Source organism: Ranitomeya variabilis, chromosome 5, assembly GCF_051348905.1.
Source record: "Ranitomeya variabilis isolate aRanVar5 chromosome 5, aRanVar5.hap1, whole genome shotgun sequence".
In the NCBI taxonomy this organism is placed as follows: domain Eukaryota; kingdom Metazoa; phylum Chordata; class Amphibia; order Anura; family Dendrobatidae; genus Ranitomeya; species Ranitomeya variabilis.
The window spans coordinates 84,060,621-84,080,633 of record NC_135236.1 but is presented as its reverse complement, the minus strand read 5'-3'; the positions used below and the strand labels follow the sequence as shown (position 1 = coordinate 84,080,633).

At 47.1% G+C, this 20,013-nt stretch overlaps 1 protein-coding gene across 1 annotated transcript; it reads right to left on the bottom strand.

The window, feature by feature from the left end:
• Nucleotides 1–234: 234 nt before the first annotated feature.
• POLD2 (DNA polymerase delta 2, accessory subunit) lies at nucleotides 235–13,800 on the bottom strand. Its single transcript, XM_077262782.1, has 11 exons — nucleotides 13,694–13,800; nucleotides 12,015–12,261; nucleotides 11,392–11,513; nucleotides 8,914–9,037; nucleotides 8,682–8,796; nucleotides 6,719–6,917; nucleotides 6,358–6,438; nucleotides 4,119–4,276; nucleotides 3,922–4,049; nucleotides 1,216–1,317; nucleotides 235–959 (listed from the first exon to the last, which is right to left on the bottom strand). Exons 2-11 carry the CDS (start codon nucleotides 12,250–12,252, stop codon nucleotides 817–819), a joined length of 1,410 nt encoding a protein of 469 aa, XP_077118897.1. The 5' UTR covers nucleotides 12,253–12,261; nucleotides 13,694–13,800; the 3' UTR covers nucleotides 235–816.
• Nucleotides 13,801–20,013: the final 6,213 nt, after the last annotated feature.

Sequence of the window (20,013 nt, the reverse complement as noted above, 5' to 3'; positions counted from 1 at the left end):
GGGTGAAGGAAAAGTCCACTTTTTTCACCTCACGTCAAGTCTCCTATTAGAAGGGTGTTCCACTTGTTAGGGAAGGAGCAAAGCCTCTACAGTAGCATGTTAGAATCGCTGAGAAGACTCCTTCAGCAGGGGAAGTAAGAATGGAATATATTGTCAGCTGCCAGATGGAAAAAGAGACCAGTTCTGTCCAGAGGTCATCCCCAGTAGCATCAAAAAGACACATAGAATCAAAAATTATAAAAAGGTATTTTTTAATGGTAGAAATAATGCCTTTTTTCACGTTATTAACATCATTTCAGGACTTTTGCTATGAAAATGACTCATGAAGTAACCCTTTTATGAGAGCATTTTATTATCTCACTCAAAAATCATAAGTATCTATGAAAATACAATAGAAACATAAGCTAACAATGCACATAGACTTAACCTATGATGCCCAACACAAAGGATTCAATGCCTTTTTCATAGCCAGTAAGGAAACATATTAGCTGCCATAAAACCACATCTGATCTACGTTCAGCACGGTGACATGACAGATGCATCTAGTAAAGACCCTCCAGTAATACGCAGGATCATGGTCTGTACTGTGAAGAATTTCTACTATTCTTGGTGAACCATTCTCCAGATAGGACGATATTGATGGTAGGGACATGAGATGAGCGTCTCACCGATCACACAAATGACGAGTCTGGATGGAGGCACCGGTGTAACAGTAATCAGCGGAAATGTACAGATTGTACTTTTTGACTTCTAGTACATTAATATCATCCAAGGCTCAGAGAGGAACTTGGCAAAGTCTTTTAGGGATGAATACACTCAGTCACTCGACTCCTCGTCTGCGCTGAATCCGGAGAAGCATATTGGCTGGCATTTCAGGGTACGCAGGTTTACCAGGCAGGCCGTCTGTGTTTTGCTGAAGTCCGGTACGGTAAGAAGAAGCACCCGCTGACCCTCAGCTCCTGCAGCAAACATAAAAGACCATGTTACTGCACCCAAAATCACTAGAATGGACATGCTAAACGACCACCCCTAACCATGGACACGTGCTTCTGGGTTGTGCTCCCTTGATTTCAGGAATACCCTTAGTTAGTCCCTCACTGATGGTCATAACCGGGGGCTTTTACCCGGGTGACTTGGAGCAGGACATATCTCCATATATAATTCCCTCAGTAAAGGCAACCCCCTGGTCCCACACAATAAAGGCTGAATACCTACCGGTGACCTCTTTGAAGCTAAACTTGGGGGCACTTCCACAAAAATACACATGTGGGCAGGTGTGCAGAATGAACGGGTCCGACTTGTAGAACGGGTAACACCCTGCAAAGAGGATACAACAGATCCATGTATAGATATATGAAGAAATGCAACGTTTACAGCCCCCGCTTGTTAGATAGAGGCACGACATCATGTATGGACCCTACACCGAATCGCGCCACCGTACTTAAGAATTATGGCGCCGTGTTAATCCCAATATTTCTTGACTTATACAGTGCGGGCCAGAAAAAAAAAAAAAACAGAACCATGATGAAAAACAATCCCCGTGGTCTTATCAATTCACTAGAATTGCTGGAAGATGTCCATGTAACCAACCGTGTTCACATTTTATCAAAGAATATTGGACCATCTAATCCATGTCCCCACAGCCGCACACCACATGTGGCTCATTAAGTGTCAGGTTGGTGCAGCTCGTGTGCAGGTACCTATTGTTCTACAAATTAATACATCCAGTTGTAAGGAACTGTGCTAAATCAGGCAAAATGTATTGTAACGGGGCCAAATGGCCGTCTACAATCAGATCCAGTAGCCAACACAATATGGCCCATGCTTCTGTTTATCGCCCTCTTAACTCTTGCACTTGGTGTCTTTAGTAGGTCAATATGTTGTTCTGCTCAACCTGCACCTACTGGGGTCATTTTTGGAGTCAATTTCATGGGGTCTCTCAAACTTCTCCTGGATGTCTACAGTCGTATCTAAAAACCGGACACAAATTTTGATTTTCACAAAGTTTGCAGCTTCAGTGTTTTTTTTTACCTGTTTTAGTTTGATGTTTTTCTGGAAAGATTCTAAGCTTTTTATACATTTTTACACTTTTATTGACAAATATGTCAAGTTTACATATAAAGACTCAATATTTCCAGCGCAGACCCTTATTTTTCCAGACGTCTGCCCTTCGCCCTGGCAGCTGGATATCAGTTTCTGGGCAAAATCCTGACTGATGGCTCATTATGTCTTATCAATGCTTGGAGTTTATCACAATTTTCATGTTTTTGTTTTTCCACCCAGTTTTTTAGGATTGGCTACAAGTTCTTGACAGAATTGATATTTGGGGAGGATCCTGGCCATGGATCCAAAATGTCAGTATGTTGTTCACCAAGCCACTTCGTTATCACTTTCACCTTGTGACGTGACTATCACGCTGGGAAAAGTATTGTTCATCGCCGCATTGCTCCTGGAACATTGGGAGAAGTTGCTCTTGAAGATCCCATTCTTTATTCCATGGATGAAAAGCCCCCACACATGAATGGTCTCAGGACGCTTTACGGTAGGCATGACACAGGACTCAAGGTAGCGCTCACCTTTTCTTTTCAAATCATTCTTCCAGAAGAGGCTTCATCTGAGAAAATAACTTCACTCCAGTCTTCTACAGTCCAATCCCTTTACTTCCTGCAGAACATCAGTCTGTCTTTGATGTATTTCTTGTAGAGAAGGGGCTTATTTGCTGCCCTTCTTGTTACCAGGCCAGACTCCAAAAGACTTCACCTTACTGTGCGCGTACAGATGCACCGACACCTGCCTGCTGCCATTCCTGAGCAAGCTCTGCACTGGTGTTGAACTGATCCCATAGCCGAATCCTTCTTAGGAAATCGTCGTGGCACTTGCTTGACTTTCTTGGGCACCCTCACTCACTCTTTCTAGGCAGCAATTGAACCTCTCTCTCTATGAAATTTTTGACGATCCGATAAATGGTTAATTTAGGGGCAATCTTAAAAGCAGCAATATCATGTGTTGTAAATCAACAATGACTGCATGTTTCCTTGGCGGTAACCATAGTTAACAGAATAAGACAATCATTTCAAGCACTAGCTCCCAGTTTGCTCTCACGACCCAATCAACATGACCGTGTGATATCAGCTGCCTTGTCCTTGTTAATACTTCCTTCCGAGCTAATGAGAAGATCACCAAAATGATGAGAGCATGTCCTTTTGTGGCAGGGCTGAAATTCAGTAGAAACTAGATTTTTGCGCTTAAGTTCATTTTCAGGTCACATGACGGTTTTGTAATAAATCTGATAACTCTTCATAACCATCTAGTCTCATTTAAAAGGCCACTATAAAGCTGAAGCAGCAGTAAAATCCAAGATTTGTGCCAGTCTCAAAATTTTTGGCGAAGACTGTATAAGAATGATGGCTGTCCTAACATATGGCGGTCTCAGATCCTGCGTTACCTCTCTCTTCCACAACAAACCATGTATACTCCTTTTTGCTTCAGTGAGAAAGTCCAGAAATTGTCCAGCAGAACAGGCACGTGTTTTGAGAATTAGTCTGGCTGTACATCGGCCGCTGTTATCACAATACGCCATATTGGACACAAGCAGATCCCTACTGCCCTCCGCAGAGAACCACCCGACTGGCAGGGCAGGATGTGAGGGGCATCATTTTCGTTTTTTACCCACTGTTCCGATAAAATAAAAGCTGAGCTCTGATTGGTTGCTCTGACAGTTTTACTGTAAGTAAGTTTTGATGAATGGCGCCTGATACAAACCACAAAAGGGAAACATAGGGCTGCTTTTTCTGACCCGACCTATATATTTTGTGAAGAGTGTGAAATAATAGTATATGTGTCAAAAACTGTTGCTAATACCATCATTAATTGTCATGTCCTATCCCCAGTGTATAATGTTACACATGGACGCATCCTTACCCAAAGTATCCGGAGCAGTAGGACACATGTGCCCGATTTGCAGGGTCCACTCCAGGATCTCCAGGTGGTCCCGCATGCTGGAGTACCTGTATATATCACTGATGTTCTGACCAGCCGAGCCCAGAAACCTGTGGAGACACCAGACTGTCAGACCATGTTATAGCAGAAATTACACCATGTAGAGGTAGAAGGAGTACCTGACGCCATCGATTTCTGCTTCATAGGGGTTTGTCACCAGCTGAAGGGTGGAGAATGGGGCGGACTGGGGGAACATGCAGCGATGCAGGGGCTGCTGAGGAAGGATGTAGTTTGTGGGATCAAAGGCGCCGGGCATGACATCCACAAAGACGGAGGCCTGAGGATAGAGAAGAGAATGATGAATGATGCACACCATGTCTATAAGATAGGGAGTTATGTGCCACTAAAACTATGCAAACAAGCTAGACTTGGAAATGGCTGTTTGCTCACAGTCGCCATTGTCAGCAGGTAGATCCCAAGAGGAGATTGAGCAGTAATGGTTCCTCTGGGAGGGTCGATACATGCAGTGCAATCCGCGGGCAGCACGCGTCAGACATTGGCTGTGTGATCTCAGCCAGGGATGCTTGATTCCGATATGCTGCAGCGTTTCAGGGAGAAACATACCTTAAAAGCCGGTAGGGAGACTAGTCGGATAGGTGGTCCCCAGAGACTTCTCCGCTGCTAATACCTGACCAGTCTTCCCTATACAAGCACACAAGGCGACACCCATCACTCATTGGCAGCAGTCTGGGTGACACTGTCGGCTCCCGCCTGTCTGACTAGTCTCCCGTGCAGGTCAGTCCATGGTGACTTTTAAAGCCCGCTTTTCTCTGAAACGCTGCAGCATTTCAGAATCAAACAAAGCTGACGGAAATCACACAGCCAATGTCTGATACATGCTGCTTATGGATAAGCGGTCAGGTTGCCTTTAAAAAGGGTTTTCCACTTTAAGGACAATGTACCCCGAATGCTGTAAAATACCTAAAGCAACAAAGGACCAGGTACCAAGCCTCCCCGGATCCAGAGCCGTCTCACACCACTGCTCGGGTTACTGCTTGGTTTGGCTGCAGCACTGTTAAATGCACAGTAATCGGTGGTACGGCCGAGCACAAAAGGCATCTATATGTCAAGTGCTTAAACCGGTTGCCCCCTTACACAACCCACAGCCTCTGTGAAGTGATATCACAGAGCCAAAGTTTAGTGGCCGCTTATTTCTCCTACACCATTATGTGGAGACCATTGATATTATGTGCAGCCATATAATGCATGATGGCTCCGAGTCTGCTATAGGGAGGCAGATTTTGCTTAGAAGGGGTATCTCCAACCAGTAGGGCATATAAATGGGTCCCGTCCCTTTAGGTGCTTTGCACGGGACCAGTAGGGCATATAAATGGGTCCTGTCCCTTTAGGTGCTTTGCACGGGACCAGTAGGGCATATAAATGGGTCCTGTCCCTTTAGGTGGTTTGCATGGGACCAGTATGGTGTATGAATGCGGCCTTTCCCTTTAGGTGGTTTGCAGGGGACCAGTAGGGTGTATGAATGTGTCCTGTCCCTTTAGGTGGTCTGCACGGGACCAGTAGGGTGTATGAATGCGTCCTTTCCCTTTAGGTGGTTTGCACGGGACCAGTAGGGTGTATCAATGGGTCCTGTCCCTTTAAGCGCTTTGCATGGGACTAGTAGGGCGTATGAATGCATCCTGTACTTTTAGGTGGTTTGCACGGGACCAGTAGGGTGTATGAATGCGTCCTTTCCCTTTAGGTGGTTTCCACGGGACCAATAGGGCGTATGAATGCGTCCTTTCCCTTTAGGTGGTTTGCACGGGACCAATAGGGCGTATGAATGCGTCCTTTCCCTTTAGGTGGTTTGCACGGGACTAGTAGGGCGAATGAATGAGTCCTGTCCCTTTAGGCGCTTTGCATGGGACCAGTAGGGCGTATGAATGGGTCCTGTCCCTTTAGGCGCTTTGCATGGGACCAGTAGGCTGTATGAATGGGTCCTTTCCCTTTAGGCGCTTTGCATGGGACCAGTAGGGCGTATGAATGGGTCCTGTCCCTTTAGGTGGTTTGCATGGAACCAGTAGGGCGAATGAATGAGTCCTGTCCCTTTAGGTGGTTTGCATGGAACCAGTAGGGCGTATGAATGGGTCCTTTCCCTTTAGGCGCTTTGCATGGGACCAGTAGGGCGTATGAATGGGTCCTGTCCCTTTAGGCGCTTTGCATGGGACCAGTAGGCTGTATGAATGGGTCCTTTCCCTTTAGGCGGTTTGCACGGGACCAGTAGGGAGTATGAATGGGTCCTGTCCCTTTAGGTGCCGTGGACTGGCCAAAGTCATAATTTCTACCCCTGTAACTTATACAGTTAAAAGTACTTGATTCGCTGCTTAGGAAACAGAACAATACGTCTGCACTGAAACTTACACTGAGCTGGAGAAGGACTTCATCCAGCATCTTCACCGCCTCTACACTCGCTGCCTGAGTCTTCTTACTCAGATATTTAGCCTGAAGAGTAGAAAACATTGTCGGCTTAGATAGAAATTTTGCACAAATCCTAACGATTGCCGCTAGTAACCGAACGACTACTGCCCCATCATTTCCTGCTAGCATGCACTGTAATGGATCCAGTCAGTAGGACTACTATTACCATCCAGCTTGGTGTCATACTACAATATTGAGTTTATGGAGAAGCGCACTATGGCCTATTGGTTAGATGCCTGACAAATAAGTTTTATAGTCTGCCCATAATTTAGACAGTACATACCCCCCCCCCCCCCCTTCGTACCTTATGTAGTGATTCCTTGCCCTGAGTGTTCTCGCTGATTAGGTTTCCGGCCAGAATGACACGAGATATCCGAGCCGCACAGCCCTGCTCCTCTTCCGCTCCGGCCTGCCCGGTCACCAAGTCAAGAAGCAGCTGTAGCCCCAGCAGGCTGTCCCCGCTGCCTCCTCCGAGACCCAGACCTGATGTCAGCAGCACATACCTGTAACCCAGAGCCAAATAAGTCAGTAAGAAACGACCGATCCACTACACCGAAGAGACATACGTGGTACCGACATACAGAGAGAAATCAGAGTCTTACAGACAGCGCTCTCACATGTGGTCAGAAGACTCTGGTTCAATGATAAGAGAGGTGCCGGCTTCTTCCTCCAAGCTCAGATCATGGTCGAAGAGCAACGGAAAAGCTTCGCTATATCAACAAGGCCTAAAATATTGCTCAATTTCACACCACATACGGGTCATTTTTGTGTTTCTTTGTGCAGATATTAACACATTTTGGCACCTTCTCCTTCCTCATCCAGTTGTATACTTTACCTGACCTACGTAAGCAACAAAACATGTCCATTTGTGGTCCGAGTTATGGATCAAAATCACCTGTTTCAATCTATGGGTCCGTGAAAATTCACAAGTACGACAAGGATGCAATCCCTATAAAACCGATGTATGCCCTTTAAAAAAAATTGCGATGGATAGAGAAGATTTGCAATTCTTTTTGTGTATAGGAAAAAAAAAATCCCTGATGGTTAAAACTTATGAAACACTGACGAAAATAAATAAATAAATATATATATATTTTTTTTTTTAGTGTGAAAAGCCGAACATATGACTTGTGTAGGATGTGCGAATGCGGAACGTTTTCAGCCATACTAGATCTGCAATGACAACTAATTTGCATCGATAAAAGACGATGAGATAGCCGCCCATTTCTGGTACTAAATACAATCCATGGGGACCAGACCCCTGTGCTTGTATGGACGACGAGGAACAACCAATCAAATCCAATGTTAGTTTTCATTTCAGAGAAGCTATCCTATGGCTAACAGGGGTGTTTTCCTTACATACTCGGCCTCCCTGAGTCCCAACATATTATACCTAGTGATGAGCGAATATACTCGTTACTCGAGATTTCTCGAGCACGCTCGGGGGTCCTCCGAGTATTTTTAGTGCTCGGAGATTTAGTTTTTATTGCCGCAGCTGAATGATTTACATCTGTTAGCCAGCTTAAGTACATGTGGGGATTCCCTAGCAACCAGGCAACCCCCACATGTACTTATGCTGGCTAGCAGATGTAAATCATTCAGCTGCGGCAATAAAAACTAAATCTCCGAGCACTAAAAATACTCGGAGGACCCCCGAGCGTGCTCGAGAAATCTTGAGTAACGAGTATATTCGCTCATCACTAATTATACCGCCACATCAGAGGGCAGAATGCATGTGCCTTCAATTACATGGCTGCTTATTTGCAAATCCCTCATGACAAAGCTTTTCTTTGTACTTTCCCAAAACTAAAGTCATATGACCAGAAGTTTATTGCTCCCCACCAAAAAAAAAAAAAAAAAAAACAGGCAGAAAGCCAAAACTTTCAAGGCACATCACAATCTATGTGGGTTTTCTCTCGGCGGATTGCGAAGTGTTTACCTGCCCAGCGACCAGGTTCTTTCCAGAGGACCTGATCCGGTATTTTGTAGTTTTATGTATTAACTATTCATTTTCTTTGTACCTTGCCTTATATGAATATTACCCCTCAAAAAGAAGTATGGAAGCAGCCAGAGGAAATGGCTCAGCGAGTTTCTAGCACGCATTCCATGGAGGGTTTGGCCCGCTGAATAATTGTGGTTTTGCATGGTTTCACTTTACAAGAAATAATAAAAATCATCTGTCAGCAGAAAACTTATCGAGAAAAAAGAGAAACAGACTCCTGGATCCTACCTGAAGAAAGGCAAATTTAGGAATTGGGGGGACCCACCTGTCTTCTTCCAAATCTGGAAGAGGGGACTGTGAGGGAAGGGAGGCCAGGCAGAAATCTTCTACGGTGAATTTCCCAGCGTTGCCTTCTTCGCCGAGGACGGCGATCACAGCACCTAGGAGAGCACAAGGAATATGGGTTATGGAGGGGATGGATAGAGGAACAAGGGGGGAGCCGATGATTGCACTCCCACCAATCCTGTGGATAGACCAAAGGCGGTAAGGATACTCACCGGTCACAAACATCTGAACATCGGTGGCGCCCTCTAACCGGATCCGCTGCAGCTCGTCTTCCAGAATGAGTTCATCTGAATCACTGATGTATTTATGCCTTGCAGGTTGCGGCAGGAGATTGTGCTGGAGGGAAGAGAGCGGAATAACAGATGGATATATTGTGCAAATAGCAAAGACGTGCAGCATTCCTCCTCACAATAAGGCTCTATTAGTGTGCAGCCCCGGAAGGGTGCTCGCCCCCCGACAGTGACATTTATAGGTGGATTATTGTCCGCAGTGTTTATACCGGGATTACTACTGTGAATGCCTCCAGCCATGAATCAGTCTGAGCAACGCCGAGCCGTCAGTCATGGATTTATAGTTCGGTTAGGGGGAAACCTCCTTCAGATAATAACAACTATCTGTTCTCAAGAAGTCGCACGGGACGAGGGGGGTTCAGAAGAAATACTTGGAGGTGTCGTCCGAGCTAATCATAGTAACTGAAAGGTCATTAATATCAGATCATTGGTGGTCGGACACCCGGCAGTCCCCCTGATAAGCTGTAATTGGGTCAGGTGGGCAGATGAAACCAGATAATAGAGTTCTGTACACTGTGTAGTGGCCGCTGCCGTATCTCTGGGGCAGTATGGCGGATTTTAGCAAAACAGCAGGATTCTCGGGGAGAAGCGGGAATAAAATAGGAGCACAAAGTGCCCACTTGTGACCCGCTCCTCTTTAAGGCCGCGTCTCTATGTCATATTAATGTCAATCTCAATGGAAAAGCAATAAATGACGCTTGCAAGTTATACTAGTTATCAGTGGGGGTCCCAGGTCTCCAGTCTATACCTATTTTTTTTTTGGGGGGGGGGTTGGAAAATGACATCAGAAGACAGCAAAAAAAAAATACACATAGGACAAGTTCCATAAAAAGTCATGTTGATCCACATCCCATCACCTGTAAGTGGAAGCAACGTAAAAGTGTCAGCAGGAAGCCACAATGTAGACTTTGGGATAACAAGGTAGGAATACTTCACGTCATGGCGCAGCCGCTACAGCAGAAATGATGAGGCCTTGTGGTCTCCTACAGCCGCTTATACGGACCGCCAGCCTTAGGATGCTTTGGCTGCCCCTCCTGGGGGATTCCACAACTACATGGCATTAGGAGGCCACCACCAGGCTCAGGATACCTTTATTCACTTTGCTTATATAGCGCCATTAGTTTCCAAAGTGCTTTACAGACATTATCATCGCTGTCCCCGATGGGGATCATGATCTAGATTCCCTATCGGTATGTCTCTGGAGTGTGGGAGGAAACCGGGGGAACCCGGAGGAAACCCAAGCAAACACAGGGAGAACATACAAAGTTCTTGCAGATGATTTCCTTGGTGAGATTTAAACCCAGGACCCAGTGCTAACCACTGAGCCACCGTGCTGCCCCATACATGTATTCAAGGGTGGAGCATCGGTCCCCAGAGAATTCTGAAGATTGAGGAGACACAGGCCTTCGTTAGCGCTGCGGCCCTTTAGGTTTCCCCTACTCAGCGTCGCTCCCAGATACAGATGTGCAGCACTTACGTGAATTGGTTGATGCTGCCGTGTAGGTGACAGATGGATATGCCAATAATGGGAGCGATCCCTGTATTGTGGAAGTGTTAGACCCGTGTATGGTGGACGGCTGAGAGCGGCCGGTGTTACTGAAGTACATGTATGTGTGCCGATTTATCCAACTTAATACAATTACATCCAAAAAACAGCTGAACTCCTCTCTTCTGAAGAAGACCCACCGAGCGATAAAGGCTCATGGTAAATATTAATGCTGGTCATAGACCATGTACAGCTGTTATACAATTGTCCTATTAAAATAGAAGAGGAGGAGAAGATGTGTGGCACCGCTTATCTCCAGAGGAAAAAGACCAGCAAGTCTCCAACCCAACATGTCGGACTTGTGTTTCTCCAAATGCAAGATGGATAGACGTTCCAGCAACCCCACAGGGATGAGATTGTCAACCAGTCTCGCTGGAGGCTTATTGTTTTGATATTAAAGGGAACCTGTCATGTGGAAATTGGCCTGTGCTCTGCCGCCAGAATAATATAGAACAGGAGGAGTGGATATACATTTTTGTTGGAAAAGTTGCAGTAAAGTTGGCATTTTATGCATTGAAACCCTTGATGTTTGTCTGTACAGGAGTCCAGTGGGCGGTCCTAATGACGGCCCACTGGACTCTTGAATAAAAACACCAGGGATTTCAATGAATAAAAATTAGACTGAATCTTTTCCCACAAAACCTGTATATCATCCATTCAGCTTCTCCTCCTCCATACTGTGCTGTCCACAGATCGGATATCAGATGTGATGGTACAGTATCCGAGGTAGTACCCTTCGGTTTATTGAGATAAGCATGCACGCTCTGCTGAGGCAAACATGCATGTCAGTAATCTTTTCCATAATGATAAAATAACAGATAGACTTGTGATTAATAGGAATAATGAGCTCGTACCTCTTCACTGATCTCCCGCAGGATGGACGGCTGCAGCTCCATGGACTTAAACAATGTTCCCACCACACAGCACCTCTCTCCCGCCTGGAGTTCACATAGCTTCCGCACAGTTATATCATCGCCTGGAAGGAACACACCAGGTATAAGCGAGTGCTCTAAATACACCAAACTACCAAACCGCAAACATGCAGTGCAGTGTCCTTATTACTACAATTAACTTCATTGGGAAAGAGTTGCGATGCCATAGAGAATCACTGACCTCTCCTGTCAGCGATTCAGCTGCTCCACGACAGAGGAGCGCTCCCTCTTCTGGAACTGCTGTCGACAGGATGTGAGTGCAGACATCATGCTGTTTGACATCCAGCTCCCCATTGCCTCGCTGCGGGGAGCCGGATGTCAATCACCATGACGTCCCGTCAACAGAGTAGAGCGGAAGAGGAGCCACTGCTCTGTCGTCGCGAAGTCAGCGGCAGCAGTGGTCGGCACCAGAAGTGAGTGGTACAGATGTCGTTATGACCTCATACACCTGCCGCGTCGGTTCGTAACGTCATCCGCACCACCTAGTTTAGGTGAGCCAGTCAGTGGCGCCAGATAACCCCCTGCTTACACACACACATGCATACCCCATTTCTTCTTTGCACATTCTGTAAGAAGCGGCCTCATATGTAGCAGTCGCGTGGCATAGATGTGGGCGTACTGGCGGGTGAAGGTTCGCTCTCCCAGTCGATAGCTCTCCGAGCGATTGGTGTACAGGGCATTGGACACTCTGGTGAAAGTGGCAGGGGCTTCAGATGGAGGCGAGAGGAGTCCGGGCCCGTGACTGACAGCCAGATCTGTGAACATCATGGCAACCTGTGACATCAGGGGAGTCTGGGTAAAAAAAAAATATAAAAATATATATATTTATTAATTGCCATTATAATTGAGTTTATGTCAGGGGTGGTGTACAGCAGACTGGGAAAAAGATATCCACATCAATGGAAAATTAAGGGATTATTCCAAAAAATATAAGGGTTTATCCACAACTTTTATTTATTTTTTTACTATGGGTGCTAACCGCTCCTATTGGCAATTATATCATCCTCAGCAGAGAGGCCCCTCTTCCTCCGGGCTGCTTTGTTGATGGGGCGTGACTGCTGATGTCAGGCTGACTGACAGCTGGCTCCCCGCAGTAAGGCAGCAGGGAGCCGCCGGCTATCAGTCAGTAGGACGTCGGCAGTCAGGCCCTGTCAACTGAGCGGAAGAGAAGCCGTTGCTCTGTTGACATGAAGTCAGCAAATGGCGCTGATTCGGCAGCAGGAGTGGACTGTGACCTCCCTGTGCCGGCAGAGATCAGTGCCGGCAGAGATCAGCGCCGGGCACAACAGGCAGGTACTTAGCAACTACCTGCCTGTAAGATCGTAGGCCCAGAGTAGAGGTAGATATATAGTGTAAACCCTTTCAGTTATTCTCTATCAGCTGACTGATTGCTGGGGGCAACATTTACGAGAACAGGCTGTGTACCCCGGCTCTGCAGAGCACTGTCCTGACTGAGGCAGGGGTGCGCATGCTCGGCCTCCGCTCCATTCATTGTCTATGGAACTGTGGAGAAAGCAGAGTACAGCACTTGGCAATTTTCACAGTGCTATAGACAATGAACGGAGCGGAGGACGAGTATTCACCCCCTGCCTCAGCCAGGACAGCGCTCTGCAGAGACGGGACCCAGCGATCAGCACGTTATCCCCTGTAACATAATACTTTGGGAATAACCCTTCATTAAATATGCTTGGATAACAAAAATAATAGAAAATGAGAAGACCAGAGGCAACATGGATATAACAATGATGGAAACAGATGGAGGATTTCGAGCCGTTGCAGAACTACAAGTCCTAGCATGCCCTGACTGCAGGACTGAGCAATGATGGAAGATACAGCTGTTTGTGATGATCTCTGCCCTTCCCCAGATACAAGCAGTGCAGCAGTGAGGGGGGATTCCTGTCTGTGCGGCCTGTGTATCTAGTCTGCAGCCGCATAGGGCTCTATTCACACACATTACAAAAAGGACTAGTACAGTGGTCACCAGGGCATGCTGGGAGTTGTAGTATCTTAACAGCTCCAGAGCCCAACAAGACAGTTAGTAGGTAATACGATTGCCGTGACACGTGACACTACAAATCCCAGCATGCCGTGCTGTATACTACAGATTTCACTTTGGGACTTCTGCCTCCTCTCTACACAAGAACCTTCCCACAATTAAGGACGCATTTATTACAGTGCGTGTTATTATGAGGGGATCGGTACCACCCGCAGCCCCAGTCCTCACCCTCCAGCAGCTCCCGCCACTGCAGCGCTTCTTTCAGCTGTCCCGCCGCGCGCTGCCGCCGTGACGTACTCACCAGGCGACGGCGTTGTGGAGTCAGCCATGTTGGGAAGGTCGTACATAAGCATTGAGCAGCAGGGTTGTAGGCGCTCTTTACTGCCCCTTGTGGTAACAATTGTGTAGTGCCTCTGATTTCGTCCACAGTCATAGATCAGTAATTTCATTTGGGCATATCATGGTCACTGTGGGGGTTAATGTGAGAGTATTGTGGGGGCTGAAGTGGGAGAGGGGGACAGGGCACTGTGGGGTAAATGTGAGAGGATGGAGGTATTGTGGGAGGGGGACAGGGTACTGGGGGGGTGAATGTGAGAGTTTGAGGGTATTGTGAGGGCTGAGGTGGGTGGGGGGCACAGGGTAGTGGGGGGCTGATTATTATTATACTGGTTAATGTTATGATATTATATGCACTCCATCATATGTAATAGTTGCTGTCTTGGGGGCTGGAGATGGGGAGGTCGGGGGCTTTTTATATTTGTGAGCTGGGTCTTTTATAAGTATTAATATAACAAACATAGCCATGCAGGTTAATAGCGTTAATACGTTAGTAATAGGTTAATATTTCAGTATTAGTATAACAAGGATCAGTATTAGCATAAGGGCGCGGACAGACGCCGTATAACTCAATGGACGATCGCATTGCAATCTTCGGACCGGCCCGACACCTCTCCTGACCTGAGCGTGACGGATTACTATCCAACTGTGGAGCTCAGGTCAGGAGAGCCGACGGTCAGTCCGAGGATTGCGATGCGATCCTCACATGAGAAATACGCCCGTCTGTCTGCCCCCTAATTATAACAACACAGTAACCACGGGCTGCATTCTATGTTATAAGAATACATTGACGAGGCTGAAGTTGGTTTCTTATTCGTCAGTTTCTTATTCGGCAATTTTTTCTTTTCTGTTTTTTACAGGTTTAACAACAAAAAATAAGCATCACAATAATAACATACAATGCAGCGAGGTGCCCTAGTGTGACTACACTGAAAAACAGTTACAAAAACTATAAAACTGGCACAAAAATGGGCATCAAAGTGGGCACCAAAGAGCGTTGAAGAAAGGGTTAAATGACTTTGGGCCACTGATCTCACACTGCAGACATAGAGAACAGGGCACCCCACATCAAAACCGGTTGTCTCCAGCCTGGCCCAAATGGGTTCTGGGCATCAGAACTGGTATCAAAGTGGGCAGGCAATCAATTTTGGCCATTTGAATAAGTAAGTGGTGTTTTTAAGGGGTTAAATGACTTTGGCGCCACTGATCTCACATTAAGAATACACAGATAGTGATGCCCGCATCAAACCCAGGTCCCGATAGCCTGGCCCAAAAGTATTCTGGGCATTAGAACTGGCATCAAAGTTGGCAAACAGCTAATTTTCTCAGATTTGTATAAGTAACTGATGTTTTTAAAGGGAACCTGTCACCTGAATTTGGCGGGACCGGTTTTGGGTCATAGGGGCGGGGTTTTCGGGTGTTTGAATCACCCTTTCCTTACCCGCTGGCTGCATGCTGGCCGCAATATTGGATTGAAGTTCATTCTCTGTCCTCCAGAGTACACGCCTGCGCAAGGCAATATTGGCTTGCGCTGGCGTGTACTGTCTCCGGAGGACAGAGAATGAACTTCAATCCAATATTGCCTTGCGCAGGCGTGTACTCCGGAGGACAGAGAATGAACTTCAATCCAATATTGCGGCCAGCATGCAGCCAGCGGGTAAGGAAAGGGTGAATCAAACACCCGAAAACCCCGCCCATATGACCACAAACCTGTCCCGCCAAATTCAGGTGACAGGTTCCCTTTAAGGAATTAAATGACTTTGGGACACTGATCTCTCACTAGGAATACATAGACAATGATGGCCCGCATTAAACCCACGTCCTTCCAGCCTGGCCCAAATGTGTTCTGGGTATCAGAATTGGCATCAAAATGGGCAAATAGCCCATTTTCACAGTGTATTCATAGGGTATGTGTCCACGTTCAGGATTGCATCAGGATTTGGTCAGGATTTTTCATCAGTATTTGTAAGCCAAAACCAGAAGTGGGTGATAAATTCAGAAGTGGAGCTTATGTTTCTGTTATACTTTTCCTCTAATTGTTCCACTCCTGGTTTTGGCTACAAATACTGATGAAAAATCCTGACCAAATCCTGATGCAATCCTGAACGTGGACACATACCCTAAGGGTATGTTTCCACATTCAGGAAACGCTGCGTGTTTGACGCTGCGTAGAGCCGCAGCATCAAACACGCAGCGTCCAGATGTTACAGCATAGTGGAGGGAATTTCATGAAATCCCGTCTCCACTATGCGGTAAAACACGCAGGTGGCATACCCGTGAAAACGGACATGCGGCGCGTCTTTTCAGAACGCAGCATGTCTGTTTGCAAAGCGGCGACGCTCCGTCGCCGCAACGTAAGTTTACCATTGACTATCATTAGATGTGATAAAATCACATCTAATGATTAGTCACATGCGTAGAAACTGCATACACGCAGCTTACTACGCATGTCTGCTGGCTCACCTGTCCCGCCGCCGGACGTCCCTCGTCCACTGCAGTTCTCGTGATAACTTATCGCGAGAACTGCCGTGCACGTGACCAGCAGTTATCTCCGGTCACTAGTCTGGTTCTCGCAAACAGCTGATCAGCTGTTTGTGAGAACGCTGTAGTGTAGGTGATCGCTGGAGAGTTATCTACGGCGATCATCTACCGGCTCTGCTACATCTAGATGTCAGGCATCCAGATGTAGCAGAGCCGAACTCGTCTAGACTGTGTGCACATCCAACACACAACATACACCATGCAACATGCGACAACATGTGACATGCGACATAAGACATGCAACATGCGACATGTTACAACATGCGACATGCTACATGCAACAACATGCGACATGCAACATACAACAACATGCGACAATGTGCGACATGCAACATGCTGCAACATGCGACATGCAACATGTGACAACATGTGACATGCGACATGCAACAACATCGACGACATGCAACATGCGACAACATGCGACATGTGAAAACATGCGACATGCGACATTCAACATGCGACATGCATTGCGAAATTACACAGATGACTTAGCGGCCTCTGGCAAAGACCACTAAGTCATCTGGGTAATTTCGCAATGCATCTCTGGGAACAGAAGCTGCCGGCTGCATCGCGAGGAGCGGGACAGCTTCGGTGGACGACGGAAGGTGAGTATATAACTATTTTTTATTTTAATTCTTTTTGTGGGCTGTGCTATATACTACGTGGCTGTGCTATATACTACGTGGAGTGTGCTATATACTACGTGGCTGTGCTATATACTACGTGGCTGTGCTATATACTACGTGGAGTGTGCTATATACTACGTGGCTGTGCTATATACTACGTGGCTGTGCTATATACTACGTGGGCTGTGTTATATACTACATCGCTGTGCTCTGCAGCATCAATAGTAAAAACATATAATGGTAAAAGTAATAAAAAAAATAAAAAATCATGCTATTCTGACCTTCCGTCACCTTCGCAGCTTTCCCGCTCCTTCCGATGCTCTCGGCAGCTTCCGTTCCCAGAGATGCATTGCGAAATTACACAGATGACTTAGCGGTCTCTGGCAAAGACCGCTAAGTCATCTGGGTAATTTTGCAATGCATCTCTGGGAACAGAAGCTGCCGGCCGCATCGCGAGGAGCGGGACAGCTTCGGTGGACGATGGAAGGTGAGTATATAACTGTTTTTTATTTTAATTCTTTTTGTGGGCTGTGCTATATACTACGTGGCTGTGCTATCTACTGCATGGGCTGTGCTATATACTATGTGGGCTGTGTTATATACACTACATCGCTGTGCTGTATACTACATGGCTGTGCTATATACTACGTGGGCTGTGTTATATACTACGTGGCTGTGCTATCTACTGCATGGGCTGTGCTATATACTATGTGGGCTGTGTTATATACACTACATCGCTGTGCTGTATACTACATGGCTGTGCTATATACTACGTGGGCTGTGTTATATACTACGTGGCTGTGCTATATACTACGTGGTTGTGCTATATACTACGTGGCTGTGCTATATACTATGTGGCGGTGATATATACTACGTGGGCTGTGATATATAGTACGTGGCTGTGCTATGTACTCCGTGGGCTGTGCTATCTACTGCATGGGCTGTGTTATATACTACGTGGGCTGTGTTATAGACTTCATCGCTGTGCTATATACTACGTGGCTGTGCTATATACTATGTGGCTGTGCTATATACTACGTGACTGTGCAATATACTACGTGGCTGTGCTATATACTACGTGGCTGTGCTATATAGTAGGGCCGTATTTGCCACTAGGCATTCGTGGGCATGTGCCTAGGGCGCCAGGATGCGTGGGGCAGCACCCGAGCAAGTTTTTTTTTTTTTAGTCTGGGGTCAACCGCCCGCCCATGGCCCACTCACTTACCTCCCCACCTTCTTGAAGACATACTCACCCCACACATAATAAATCCCTCCATCCCCACTCCATTTCTCACCAAACATAAATCCCCCCATCCCCACTCAAATTCTCCCCACACACAATAAATCCCCCCATCCCCACTCAAATTCTCCCCACACACAATAAATCCCCCCATCCCCACTCAAATTGTCCCCCCCCCACGTGCACTTAATCTTCGGTGTCTTCAGCTCCACTGGAGCACTTATCATCTTTGTTCACCTCTGCAGCGCGAGAGAGTGACGTCAGCAGCGTGATCACATGATCTGATCACGGTGCTAACTTTACTCTGACCCGGCAATCAGATCCTCAATTGTACTTACTTCTGAAAGATGCGAGTACAATTAATCCCTGGGCAGGGGCGGACACTGATAGCTTGGTGCCCCTGTGCAAGAACTGTGTCTGTGCCCCCCTCCTTTTATGGCGACAAAGCTATATATATAGCCATACACACATGCATGTGTATATATTACATACCGTATATATTCGAGTATAAGCCGACCCGAGTATAAGCTGAGGCACCTAATTTTGCCAAGGAAAACTGTATAAGCTTATCAACTCGAATATAAGCCGGGTATGTATTGTCCCCTCATTCCTATCCCAGTGACCCGCTCCACCGCCCAGGTGCCAGATTCCCAGCCCCACAGCGTGAATACATCATAACACACTGCAGGGCTGGCGGGATCTGGGGCCTCTGCTGTGCGCAGGCACGATATCCTGATGTAAGTTCCCAGGCAGCACGCACGGCGCATACCTGAGAAATAATAGCAGAGCGCAGGCACTGGGCATGTATTTTGAACACAGGAGGCGGCGCCCGGAGGACACGGGGATGATGGACGCAGGGGTGAACCTAGCCTCTCTGCTGCCTGAGGCGAACTGCAAAATGGTGCCCCCCATACACCCCGTACACACACAGCTCTGCTCCGCTCCATACACATACACGGGTCAGCTTCATACACTTTGTACACACAGGACTCCGTTTTGTACACACAGGGCTCCGCTCCATACACCCCGTACACACGCGGCTCAGCTCCGCACACCTTGCACACATGCTGCTCAGCTCTGCACACCTCGTACACATGCGGCTCCGCTCACCTCGTACACACGCGGCTCCGCACCGCACACCTCGTACACACACATGGCTTAGCTCCGCACACCTCGTACACACATAAGGCTCAGCTCCGCACACCTCGTACACACGAGGCTCAGCTCCGCACACCTCGCACACAAGTCGGGAGGATACACAGCTGATAGTCCTACTAAATAGACTGTTAGAATTTGTATTATGGCAAGAAAAAAGCAGATAAGTAAAGAAAAACGAGTGGCCATCATTACTTTAAGAAATGAAGGTCAGTCAGTCCGAAAAATTGGGCAAACTTTGAAAGTGTCCCCAAGTGCAGTGGCAAAAACCATCAAGTGCTATGAAGAAACTGGCTCACATGAGGACCGCCCCAGGAAAGGAAGACCAAGAGTCACCTCTGCTTCTGAGGATTCCCACCGTGAAGCATGGAGGAGGAGGTGTGATGGTGTGGGGGTGCTTTGCTGGTGACACTGTTGGGGATTTATTCAAAATTGAAGGCATACTGAACCATCATGGCTACCACAGCATCTTGCAGCGGCATGCTATTCCATCCGGTTTGCGTTTAGTTGGACCATCATTTATTTTTCAACAGGACAATGACCCCAAACACTCCTCCAGGCTGTATAAGGGCTATTTGACCAAGAAGGAGAGTGATGGGGTGCTACACCAGATGACCTGGCCTCCACAGTCACCAGACCTGAACCCAATC